Source organism: Aethalodelphis obliquidens, unplaced genomic scaffold (genome assembly GCF_003676395.1).
Source record: "Aethalodelphis obliquidens isolate GAN/ISIS:26980383/991018 unplaced genomic scaffold, ASM367639v1 scaffold36, whole genome shotgun sequence".
Taxonomy (NCBI): domain Eukaryota; kingdom Metazoa; phylum Chordata; class Mammalia; order Artiodactyla; family Delphinidae; genus Aethalodelphis; species Aethalodelphis obliquidens.
In genome coordinates, this window is record NW_020837980.1 from 13,850,073 (window position 1) to 13,863,610 (window position 13,538).

The following is a 13,538-nucleotide window of genomic DNA, read 5'->3' on the forward strand; positions in this document are numbered from 1 at the left end:
TGTTTACCCAATTTGAGACTAGGAAATAATTAGCACTTAATAAGTGACAACTATTATTATCATTGCAATCAAAGTTAGTTGGGTACTTCAGATGAAGTGTAGTACTGTAACTGTTAGAGTTTAAATTATTACTTATTGCATTATTAACTTATTACATGTTACCCGTGTTCCCTCTACAGAAAAATATGAACAGATTATCCAAGTCTTTAAGGACATATTTTTAAGACAAATTACATAGAAATAAATGAAAAAAAAACTGAATGAAATATATATTCCTTTAGATATTAGAAAGAATAGTAATGAATATTCTGCTTATTCATATGTATCAATACTGATAAACTATTACTCTTAAAAAGTAAGCAAATTCTGGTTATGTACATATCCTTCAATTTCCATTAGATAATAACTGACTGTAATTAATGTACACTAATACTTGGCAACTTTCCTAACTTAATAAACCCACATAAATTTTAATAAAAATAAATGAGTGTGAAAACATTTCAGAAATCTATTATGTTTATACTAACAAGAAAAAAAAGAGTGAAATGATTTTGTTGTAACTGGGAACACAAAAAGGAGAAAATCAGTCTTAAATGTCACTCATAGTTAACATTACACAATAAAAGAAAATTACCGACAAGATATTTTCAAGCACATTCATAGTGGAATAACAATGACAGTAACAATGGATGTCTCAAAAGAAATACAGTTTTACTTTCATAAGACTGTTGTCAATCTTTAGGTACTTGTAGAAACACAAAGAGGAAATGTAAATACCAGGAGAGAAATATGCAATAGCAGGAGAGAAATATTTCCTTTCTTAAAGTTGTATTATATTTTCAAAGTTGGTCTTTAAGGAATTTTGGGACAAGAGTTATTGTGGTACACTAAGTAAGTTTTCTATCAAATAAATATTTGCAGTTGATATATATGAGAACAAACTTTTCTAATTGTTTTAATGAGCTGCCTGAATAAAGAATTGAAGACAGTGTTTTAAAACTTAGACTTTTATGAAAATGTTGTAAATATAATACTCAAACCCTCTGTGATTTTGAAAAATCAGTGTTTAATCAACATGCTAATATTATTCCAAGTCAAAAAAACTACTTATTACAAAAGAATTTATTTTTTAAATTGTCAGTCCTACTAAACTTCGTTACAAATAAGGTAACTTGGGTTGCCCAGGATTTTCTTGATTTCAAAACTGAAAGTCCCATGTCCTGGGAGCTGCTTCAGTCCTGGGCAAACTGAGATGGTTGGTCACCCTAGTTATGGGTTACTTAAATACATGTTGCCATAACTACACAAAATACAGAAGAAAACCAAGAATAAGACTGTCAATATAACATGATATTTTAAATTCACCTTAAAGGAAGGAAAATTGATCGTAAGAGTATAGTGTTTGTACAAAGTCTGTTTAAAAGAAAAGAAAAAGTGCTGCTCAATATAGATTGTAACAATGATCCAAATTTACCTTAATAAGATACTTACTTTTGTAAAAATTCTTCATAGCCACATATACTTAGAAGATAATTTTGGGGTGATAACTGGTCATTTGTACAAAAATGTAGAATTTCTGCTATTAGGTCTTTGACAAGATAATTAGCTAAAAACAAAGTTGAATAATAAAATGTTAATAAGAGCATATTATATATTGGATGGGAGAAAGATTTTGAGCACAAAAAGTGATACATGCTTTATGAACTATTATAACTTTCTAGCTCCATCAAGAGGAGTTAAAATGAGATGCATCTCATTTATTAGTCTGGTTAGATATGGAGATTTTAAAAAAAATATTCTTTGCATTTTCTTTGATCAATCTGTCTTCAAATAACCGAACAGAGCTAGGTATTTCATTCCTCATTCTAAAATCTTTGGTAATTGTAGCTCTGCATAAAAAATATTCTACTGTGATTACCCTTAGGGATTTGGGAAGTGCTAAAGAGATTACACAGTGAGTGCTAAGTGGCAAGCCAGGAATCTAAATCTGTCATCTTCTAAAGCCTGTGCTCTTAATAATTCCACGTTTTCACAACTCATCTCTCTTCCTTTCCTGTATAGGAATCACCCCAGGTTCTGTCTTGGACAACGTCATAATAACCTTGAAGAACATGTACTCTCTTTCTCCACCTTCTCTGGGACTCAAAGAGTCAGCATATTATAGGGTAAAGTTCTTTGCCTTCTCATATTCACATTGCATAGTATCTCCCTACCAAACTCTTACATGCATTTGCCATTTAATAGTCGCCAGAACCATGCTGACTTGTTACGATTATATTTGTCTGTGAAATATTTTTCTAATTGTAAATGATAAATAGTATGGGATTCATTTATTATCATATGTGATAATGGAAATTATCTGTTATATATATATTATCTATCTATTTATCTATCTATCTATATCTCCATGCTTTCAATGTGATCTTGAATGAAAGTTAGTGCAACAGATTGTACTGATGATCCTTAATGAGGATTTGAACAGCATACTGCAAACACTCATTTGCATTTATTTGAGTTGCGTTTTGTTGGCAATTATGTGTTTAATATGCTGTGACTTATTTTACTGCCACACCTTTTTGTTTGGGAAAGGTTTTGACACAGACAGCCTCATAAAAAGTAGTGCAAGTGATATTGTTGGACTTGCCATGAAGAAAAAAACGGAAGAGTATTATAATGTCCTATTTAAAAGTGTAGGTTTTACGGTAGATCAAGTTGTTATCAATAAAACGGTTGGAGAAACAAATGGTAAAGATCATCATGGGAATTAGAGATTGTGGAAATGTCCTGACACAGAATAGAGTATATTAGACATGCTACTGCTTGGGAATATTAACTGAAATAATATGAATTGAAGCTAGAAGAAAATATGGCCACAGGCAAAATCATGGCTATAAAGGCTTTGACAAGAAGGGGAGAGCATTGCCAATATAAGATGGCAGGAAAATATCTCTAAAGACACCAGTTTATTTTAATTCATTTGAATTTTCTGTTTCCAGGACTGTGTCCCCTATGCTGTTTGGGGCATGCATGCATTCATTATTTCACTATAGTCATCTTTGCGGATTACATGAAAGACTCCATAATCCAGTTTCTAGCTATTACTCCTCTCCTGTGCTTTGGTGTGATATCTCCTACTATTTGCTTCATGTTACCTTTTGGTTGTCTCATTATTGCTTCAAATTCAGCATGTCTAAATCTGAAATTATCATTTTTCTCCTTGAACCCAAACATTAAGTGTCTCTGAGTTAAACTTCTCATCCGTATTGTAAGCCAACAAGAACTATGGCTTCTTTTAAGTAGACTTTATACCTGTATCTTCAATTTGACAGCTAATGTAACCCTTTTTCCAGTTTCTCCTAGTCTCCAACTTCATACAATCCTTCTCAATCTGTTGACCATATTGCCTACCATACTGAAAAGATTAAGGCCCATTTGAGATTCTTTAATTATGCTACTGTACACCTTAAATCTAGTTTTTTTATGCATTCTTCTCTATCCCTTTACACCTCTTGATACATAAGTATCACTGCTTTTTACTGCATCTTACTTCTTCACATGTGATCCTTCCATCACTGGTTTCCAGTTCCAGCAATTTAAAGCCCCTCTCTTTTATATATTTAATATCCTCCACTCTAAAGATGCTTTTGTCTTTTCTTTAGGATGTTTTGTTTCTATTTAATATTCCAGTAAAATCTCCTCTTCCATTCTATCCCCTTAAGATAGTATCTTATTTATTTATTTATTTTATTTATTTTTACCTCCTCATTACTGCCAAATTTCTTTAAAGTGTAGATAACTTCTGCAAATAATTCTCAATTACTCTTTAGTCTTGCAAACTGACTTCTACTTCCACCACTTTGCAGGTCACAAGCAGCTTCCTAATACTGTTCGAACTATGTGTCATCTAAATCCAGAAGGTAGTTGAAAGTAAAGACATGGGCTCTAGAGTAACTTTGGAATTGGAAAAAAGGACAGGGCAATCATCTTCATTGAAGTGATAGCTGACGACTGTAGAACAGAGAAGTCCTTGTTCAAAACACCTGCTCCTCCAGAAGAATTCTATTTTCTCACTCTGGGAGAAACAGAATTCTCTTAGGATGAAAACCTCTCACTGTCTCCTCCTCTTTGCTTATCTAGATTTCATTATTCCTTAAGTTTCTCGCAACTTATTGGTCATTCTTGAAATGCTTTTCAGACTTTTGTTCTCTAGAGTACATCTATATTACTAGTAAAACACTCATATAAAGTGGTGAAGGGATCACAGTTTTGGCATAAAGATTATTTTAAAGTGAAAACATTTGAAAACTTATCTTCACTTTTCTTATCTGACTATAGCCAAGACTCCCTAATACAGGTGCTATCAACTTTCTTCTGAGAGTTTCCTGCAACTTCTGGGAAGGAGACCAACTGCCCATCCATTAGCATAAAAAGATATACATGTATTTCCTTACTGAAGCTCTAAACACCCCCTTCCTCACACACACTTTCACATTAACTTTTTTTTTTTTTTAGTTACATTTTTTCATTTTAATTTTATTGGAGTATAGTAGATTTACAATGTTTTCTTAGTTTCAGGTGTACAGCAAAGTGATTCAGTTATACATATACATATATTCATTCCTTTTTAGATTCTTTTCTCATATAGGTTATTACAGAATATTGGGTAGAGTTTGCTGTGCTATACAGTAGGTCCTTGGTGGTTATCTATCTTATATATAGTAGTATGTGTATGTTCAGCCCAAGCTCCTGATTTATCCCCCTGCCCATGTTTCCCCTTTGGTAACCATAAGTTTGTTTTCACACATTAACTTTTTATGTAAACCTTTACCTCTGGGTTTCAGCAGGTTACTCATTTCTGAGTAACCCCTGCATGCATATATAAGGAAACCTTGTCTTTTGTCCTGTTAATTTCTCTATTGTCAATTGTGTCACAGCCTAACCCCTCTTCAAATTTAAATGGGCAGAAGACAAGTTTCCTCCTAATAGCAGCATATGCTACTCTGTATATTTTCATAAATGTGTCCTCTCTCCTCCTCTGCTTTTTCCTCCTTCCCCTCTAATCCTCCCTTCCTCCCCCTTCTTCTTATAGACCCTTTTACTACCTTTGAGGCCACAGTCATCCTCTTTACCACTGTACATCTCTAACACTAAACACAATGACCTAATCACTTTACTGAAACTTCTTATAAAAGTCAAAAATGGCCTCTGTTTTGCCAAATCTAATATTGGAAATTAAATATTATAAATTGGAAGAATCGGAGTGGTCTCCCTAGTTCATAATTATTTCCTCATCTCCAGCAATGTAAGTCAACATAACCCAGATGCCATTCTGATTGGATCAAGGTACAGCACTATTGATCTTGGCTGTGCAATCAGAACTCTGGTTTTAGAAATTTGAAAGTGGATCTGAAAGCAGCTCTTCTGCCCCTTTCCTGTTTGCCCATTTCTATTCCCCTCTAACCTTGAAAGAACCTAATCTGTTGATTCTTTTCCTAGATAAAAAGAAGTAAGATAAAGAATTAAGTAGTTAAAGAATGACTAGTTCTCTACCCACAGTGGCCTCCTTAGCAATCCTGCAGGCATATCACAAAGGCAAGATAACATCTGAAGAGAGAGTCAGCCTGCCTTCGCAGAATGGAGAACAATGCATAACCCAATCTCCTGCCTCTACGATTCACTGAGATTCTTCCTCCCCTTTTTTCCCTTTAAGAATTGTCATGGCTGAGCAGAATCTTTGGAGTTGGTCTTGGGACATGAGTCTACCTTCTCCCCAGATTGCTGGCTTTTCTGATTAAAACACCTTTCCTTTCTGTTGACGTTTGCCTCTTGATTATTGGTTTTTGAGCAGCAAGCAGCCAAACCTGAGTTTGGTAACAGATCCAATAGGGAGGTTGAACTTGCTTTAGATCTCTGCCCAAATAGCATTTAAGCTTGAGAGCTTAGCTTTCCATGTGTTGCAGAAAAGTAAGGGAAATGAGTCAGCAGAAAGCAAGAGAAACATAAGAAGCAATTACACAGAGAGGAGATGAGGTGAGAGACATACAGGAATTTTGGACTGACTGTACATCAGTGTTTTATTCCCAAATTTTTGCTGAATTCCTACTCTTAAATTCTATAAGAAATCCCTGTAATCTTTAAATTATTTTTTCTGCTTACATCAGCAGGAGTTGGTTTCTGTTAGTTTCAAACCAGATGGTCCTAACTAATATTCCTACATAACATTGTTATGTTTGCAGTCATCTGTACTAAGTCGGAGCCTTGGCTAGAGTAAGAAAGAAAATGAAGCAAAATACAGTGATAATAATAATAATGAAAAAAAATTTATTGGACCATTATTTGTCAAGAAACAACAGTTGATACGCAGAAACTTGGTAGCAACTAATGTGTGAAGAACTAATATTGTTTTGCAAAATGGTTGATGGTAACAGTGAAATAAATATTAAACAACTTTAAAGAGATTCTAAAACTTCAGAGAAATGAGAATCATCTGGTGAGTTTGATAAAATACAGATACCTGGGATCCATCCAGAGACTCTGATTCAGTAGAGCTGCTAACTATGCTGGGCTGTACAGGGCTATTATAGTTCTCACTGTGGAGACAGAGGCTGTGTAACAGCCATTTTCACTTACATATAGTCTTTATCTAGAATGTTTTTGAAATTTAGCTTTTATTTTTAATATGCTAAAAACTTGCTATACTTGCTATTTCATAGCAGGAAAATAAGGTGTCCTGGGGTGAGCTATGAAGAGAGTTCTAAAAAACAATAGCCAAACAAATGTTAAAAGATTTCCAGCTGTTTTCCTCTTACTTCACTTCAGGGCAAAATACTAGCTAATACTGCTTCTTTTAATGACTTCAGTCTGTGGACTCAAGGCAGCTATACCAGCTTTATGTAGATTTTTATACTTATTTGCAAGATTGCTTACCATATGGCATAAAATGAAGTTGTTGTGTTGAGTCCTCAGTAAAAATATTTATATTAACCTTAGTATTAGAAAAGAACTTGTATGGAAATGCTGTAGTCGTGCTCCAGATCTTCCCCGAATTGGAATTAATGTCAGCTGCATGATATGTTTCTCTTATTCTGAAAAATATATGTGAAAGAATACTTAGGACAAGATTTTAAGAAACTTCATGCAGGGCTTGCTATAGAAGATTTGAAATATGAAAATAACCAGCAGCTGATTTGTGGTATAGTGCTGTTAGCTAGGCTAGATTGGTAAAGATTACAATTAAACCAAAAGCAACTATAAAGCTCTGGTCTTTATGTTTTCCCTGGGGCACCTCATATGAAGCAATTAAGAATACATTGTCACTTATAAAACATGAAAATTCACTCTGAACAGTGATTGCTTGCTTCACTGACATTGCCTTTTGAAGCATCAACTCCTCCCCTTGGTTTTGGCTCATGCCTTTGTCAAGCCAGAAGTCACTCATTTATTATTTATTCATTTATGGATGAATAAATTCTCTTGTTTGTGTCAAATTGGTAAATACCATTCTTGGCAGCCCATTTTCTTTAAATTTGGGGTTTTACACAAATATTTGGCTTTTACGTAAATAATTGAGCCCAGAAGTCATTAGTACATTCTGAACAATTACTTACTGTGTCAGGAAGTCAGAGAATTGGAAAATAGTTTATCCTTGGAGTCAGAAGCCTTGAGTTTGAATACTGACTCTTTTTTAACTTAAAAAAATTTTTTTAACATCTTTATGGGCATATAATTACTTTACAATGGTGTGTTAGTTTCTGCTTTATAACAAAGTGAATCAGCTATACATATACATATATCCCCATATCTCCTCCTTTTATTCAGTAGTTTTATGGTCAGAGGCAAGTTACATGACCAGTTTCTTTGTTTGCACAAATGAGGATATTTATATCTACTTTAAAGGTTTATGAGAGAAAAGGCATATAAAAGACTTTTGTAGAATGTAAAGCAATATATCCATGTAATGTATCATAATTATCATTATATTATTACAGCTGAATCCCTGTAGAGCCATATTTTATGCCCACATGTAGAATTTAGCATAAAATTATTTGTAACTAGATATTTAAAATGCTTTTGATGATGAAGTCCTAGGTTTTTTTCTTTTTGTTAATTTTGCAGACCTCTAAACTTTGTAGTGCTCTTCCTGAATGAAAAATTATGCATTCTGTGTATGCATTCTATGTAATGTATCATATATGTTACATCCTTGGCATTTATTCTATTTTTGCAGCATTAAAGTAGTGTAGGCCCATTGAAGTAGCTCTATCTCTATGCCCTTAAACTCTACCAAAACATCCCCTCCTTGAGGGACCTCACAAATGGAAAAGTGTGTATGCACCCAATGGGTCTGGCATGTATCAAAATCACCTTTTTTTCTGGGTTCCATCCCCAAAGTTTTTGATTCAGTAGATATGTGGAGGATTCCCCCCCCCGCCCCCAATTTTTAGCAATTTTCCAGATAAGCCAATACTACTGCTGCTCCAGAACTGCAGTTCAAGAACCACTGCTTAGGATAAAGGTATGGGCCACTCTTCTTTGTTATACCCTACAACAAAGGTTTGGACTCCAGTTCTGAATTGAGGAGCTTTATGATCTAGCATTCAACCATATGATAAGGTACTACTCAATGTATACATACATGATTTAACCTTCTACCATTTTGGAGAATTAAATTTAAAATGTGAATTCATGACTCATTCTTTCCTAAACCTTCGCTGAGCATCTACTGTGGGCCAAAATCTTTTTTCATGTGCTATGACATTTTATTGTATTTTTAATAAAAATATGACATATTTCTTGAGAGATGTGCCTTAAAAGTATGTCACAGCAAGAAACCAAATCCCACAAATTAGAGAGCCTCTTTAAGGGTGTATGGTGGGAATTAGGTAAGGTTATTTAAATGTTAGAAAAAAAACACTGATGAAATTGGGCATATAAATCCATTCTGTATGGCTTTCCAGAAATTTTGGAGACCCTCTTAAGAAACTTGGCTTTCAAATTCAGTTCTGTCTTCTTTTGAATTAAGAGCTTTGGATAGCACCTAGCACATATTAGGTCCTCAAAAATATTTGCTATTGAGTGAATAGTGTGTTTGTGTACAAAATAATTATGCATATATAAATTTAATTATCTTTATATGAGTATTTGTCAACAAAAATTATAGAAAACCAAAAAAATGTGTAAATATAACCTTATCTTCTTTTTACTACTTTAAAGTTTATTATTGTTTGGTTGTCTTTTTTAGTACTTATGGTTACTTTGAAAGAAACCATAGGAAAAAAATTCCATTTAAGAATTTCAAAATGTACCATGAGCTACTGACAAACCATTACATAAAATATTTTCATGTCACTATTTCATTCACAAGATTTCATCAAAGAATATTACATTCTCTTGGGAAAAAAAAGTGATGGGAGAGACTAATAATAAATGTATTTTGATGGAGCTATACCAAGTATTACCTTGTGATATTGAGAGAGCTATTTCTTACGCTTAGGGTAGAAATTATCACATCTTAGATTTAAGGTGTCAAGTTCCTGGCAATGCTTGTCAGGTTGTTACAGTGGGTAGCTCATTACTGACAAAATCAATATTGATATCTGTAAAGATCCTAATTAGGAATCCAAAGTGCCATTTAAAATATTCTTCTGTGAACTGGAGCAAGAAATTAATTAAAGATTGAATATAGGTTCACGGGTTTGAACTGCTTTGTTTTGTATTTTGTATGTGTGCCTTTCGGTTCTTCCAATATGGTGACAAGTTTTTTAACTTGACTTTGCTTTTTTGTTTGCCTTTTCTTCATTTGAATATTTGTCATGCATTGACTAGTTATTAGGCATTCAGATAGCCTTTTAAGGTAGTGATTAAATAAATGATTCAAATCTTTAATCCCAAATGATTCTTTAGCAGGCCGCTGCTATAGCTGATAAATAAGCTAATGTTTATTTATATGTATATTTATTATATTTTCAACAGCCAAAAAAGGATAAAAATCAAGATAACTAAAATGTAAGTGCATTAATTTTTCAAAATTTTCAGGTATCTTAGCAATAGAAGAGATGGCATTATATAAATTTTAATTGATAATGAGAGATTGGTCTTTAAAAAAGAGGCATGTACCTTTATAAGTTCATTTTTTAGATTAGCAAAAAGGGGATCTGGGATCCCCTTGTGATCAAATTTGTTTTTCAGTGGACAAACACCCATGCACTTGTTCAACGTTCTGGCAGCCCATTCAGGGTAAGATTGAGTTATTGAGCAGAAGGTACTCTCATCATTCTAAATAGTATATCCCAGGTAAGAAGGATAAATCTATGCTAATTTGGGACAGAGCCAAATAAGTCAGTCACTTATGTGCCATTAAATGAGAAATTAATTCACTGCAAACTAAGCTATCAACAAACAGCAAGGAGAAGACTGAAATTATAAAACATTCATCTGTAGCCACATTTTCAGGGGAAAAATTTATTTGACTATAAACAACAAAAGCAATACCAGAAGTTGATTAATGAACTAATTTGTCATAAATTTATACTGTTAACTATGTTAAAAAATTATAGAGCTTTAACATTTTATATGCAAGATTAATCAGCTCAGTAATGTTAAAATAGACAAATTTATGCAGGTACAGAAATTTCTAAGTTTAATGGAATAGCAACACTTACTTTTTTACTTTGTTGCAAAAGGAGGCCAGACTTCTATTACTGCCCTGAGGTACTTCAACCAGCTGAATGAAACAACCTGTCAGCTTAAAATAAAAACTGTTAAATTAAAATAGTTTGGTGTGGAGAAAAGATTAATACAATTCTAAAATTTTTATTTTGTTTTAGAAAGCCATTATGTTTTTTATTTTATTTATTTATTTATTTATTTATTTTATGGTGTGCGGGCCTCTCACTGTTGTGGCCTCTTCCATTGCGGAGCACAGGCTCCGGACGCGCAGGCTCAGCGGCCATGGCTCACGGGCCCAGCTGCTCCGCGACATGTGGGATCTTCCCGAACTGGGACACGAACCCGTGTCCCCTGCATCGGCAGGCGGACTCTCAACCACTCCACCACCAGGGAAGCCCTTTAATTTTATTTTAAAAATATTTACTGAAGCAATACATATGGAAAAATATATAAATTTTAAATATATAATTTGATTTTTGAGGAATATATGCAACTGTGAATATTAATATCCAATCAAAAAATATAGAACATTTCTATCACTTTAGAAAGTTCCCCCATATCTCCTTCTGTCAATCTGAACATCTGTTTGGTAACTGTTAATTCAGATTTCTATCAACATAGATTAATGAATGTGCTCTTTTGTTTCTGGCTTCTTTCATTTAAATGATATATGTTTTAAAATTCATGTTGTCATATGTATCAATAGTTCATCTTTCTTAGTTACCTATTAGTAGTATTCTATTGCATGAATATTCCATAGTTTATCCGTCTTCATGTTGAAAAACAGTTGTGTTGTTTGTAGTTTTGGCGTATTGTAAAGAATACTTAATTTTCATATACAAGTGTGTTTTGGACATGTGCTTCACTTCTTGTGAATAAATCCATAAACGGCTCAGTTAAAGAAATAATTTTGCTTTATGTATTTTGCAGCCATTATTAGGTACATCTACATTTAAGTTTATTATGTCTTCCTGATTGACTTATTATTATGAAATGACCCTTTTCTTTCTCTAATAATACCCTGCGGGCTTCCCTGGTGGCGCAGTGGTTGAGAGTCCACCTGCAGATGCAGGAGACACGGGTTCATGCCCCGGTCTGGGAAGATCCCACATGCCGCGGAGTGGCTGGGCCCGTGGGCCATGGCCACTGAGCCTGCACGTCGGAGCCTGTGCTCCGCAACGGGAGAGGCCACAGCAGTGAGAGGCCCGCGTATCGCAAAAAAAAAAAAAAAAAAAAATACCCTGCCTTAAGCTTCATTTTCTGGTATTAATAACCACACACAGCTTTGTTTTGTTGGTTGAATGTTAAATATTTTTATTTTTTTAAACTTTCAACCTATCTGTGCCTTTGTTTTTCAAATTTGACTCTTGTAAAAAATAAAGCCTTTCTTTTCTATCTAGTTTGTCAATTTCTCCCTTTTATTTGGAATATATTTAGTATATTTATGGGTATTGTTAGATTTAAGACTGCCATGTTCGTATGTGCTTCTAGTTGTTTCTTCTGTTTTATTTTGTTCTTCTATTTCTCCTTCCCTGATTTTTGCAGTTTGATTTTTTAGCCCGTTTCATTTAATTTCTCTTTTGGATTTTTAGTTTTTCTTCTTTGTACTATATTTTATGTGATTATACTAGCTTAGAACTTACAATATGCATCGTAAATATTTCACAGTTTACTTAGAGTTAATATTGTGCCACTGCATTTAAAATGTAAGAATTTCCAATAGCAGATAACATTTACCATCCCTTCATCTTTTATTCTCTTGTTGTCTTTTATCTTTTGTTTACATATACAACAACTCTGACAATGAAATCCTGTGTTTTTGCTTTAAACAGTCAGCTGTCTTTCAAAAAATTAAGTAGTTTTTCATATTTACTAACATATTTACCATTTTTGCTGCTCTTTTTTCCTTTCTGTATTCCATCTGGTATCATTTTCTTTGCATCCGAAGACTGACTTCAGTATTTTTTGTGTGCATGTGAGCTGACTGATTTCTCTCAACATTTGTTTATATGATAATATATTTATTTTAAATTTTCAAGCATGTACTCAATGAGTTATAAAAGTATGGATTCTTTTCTTTTTTTATAGAGCTTTAAAAATGCTATTCCACTGTCATCTGGCTTCCATCGTTTCTGATGAGATAATGCTTTAATTCAGATTGTTGTTCTACTGCATGAAATTTTTTTCCCCCTCTCTGCCACTTTTTATGATGATCTTTTCAACTTTGGTCTTCATATGTTTGAGTATAACATGTCTACATGTGGTTGTCTTTGCATTTATTCTGTTTGGGATTTATTGAATTTCTTAAATCTGTAATTTGATATTTTATACCAGAGTTGGAGAAAATTTCAGAGCATTATTTCTTCAAATGAATTTTTCTTTCTTTCCTTTCCTCTCCTGCTAGCATTCCAAAATTATCCATATATTAGGCTCCTTATCTCCTAAGTTTCTTAGTCCCTGCTCACTTTTATATAATTCTTTTATTTTCTCCTCTTCAGTTTGGGTAATTTCTATTCTTTTTCTTTTTTTTCTCTCCTTTTTTAATAAATTTATTTATATTTATTTTTGGCTGCATTGGGTCTTCATTGCTGCGTGCGGGCTTTCTCTAGTTGCAGCGAGCGGGGACTACTCTTTGTTGCAGCGTGTGGGCTTCTCATCGCGGTGGCTTCTCTTGTTGTGGAGCACAGGCTCTAGGTGCGCGGGCTTCAGTAGTTGTGGAGAATGGGCTCAGTAGTTGTGGCACACGGGTTTAGTTGTTCCATGGCATGTGGGATCTTCCCAGACCAGGGCTTGAACCTGTGTACCCTGCATTGGCAGGTGGATTCTTAATCACTGCGCCACCAGGGAAGCCCTATTCTTTTTCTTTCAAG

The 13,538-nt window shown here is 33.8% G+C and overlaps 1 protein-coding gene across 12 annotated transcripts in view; it reads right to left on the reverse strand.

The window, feature by feature from the left end:
- The window catches only part of PIK3C2G (phosphatidylinositol-4-phosphate 3-kinase catalytic subunit type 2 gamma), a 369,692-nt gene that overhangs the window by 323,378 nt on the left and 32,776 nt on the right, over window positions 1-13,538 (reverse strand). For all 12 annotated transcript variants that reach the window (XR_003437791.1, XM_027129484.1, XM_027129485.1 and 9 more), the window contains 3 exons: window positions 10,662-10,744; window positions 6,928-7,085; window positions 1,492-1,606 (listed from right to left, as the gene is read on the reverse strand). Coding sequence is in view for 11 of the 12 variants with exons in the window: in XM_027129484.1 (XP_026985285.1) it covers window positions 1,492-1,606; window positions 6,928-7,085; window positions 10,662-10,744 (356 nt within the window). In the remaining variant the exon portion in view is untranslated. The remainder of the gene's footprint in view (window positions 1-1,491; window positions 1,607-6,927; window positions 7,086-10,661; window positions 10,745-13,538) is intronic.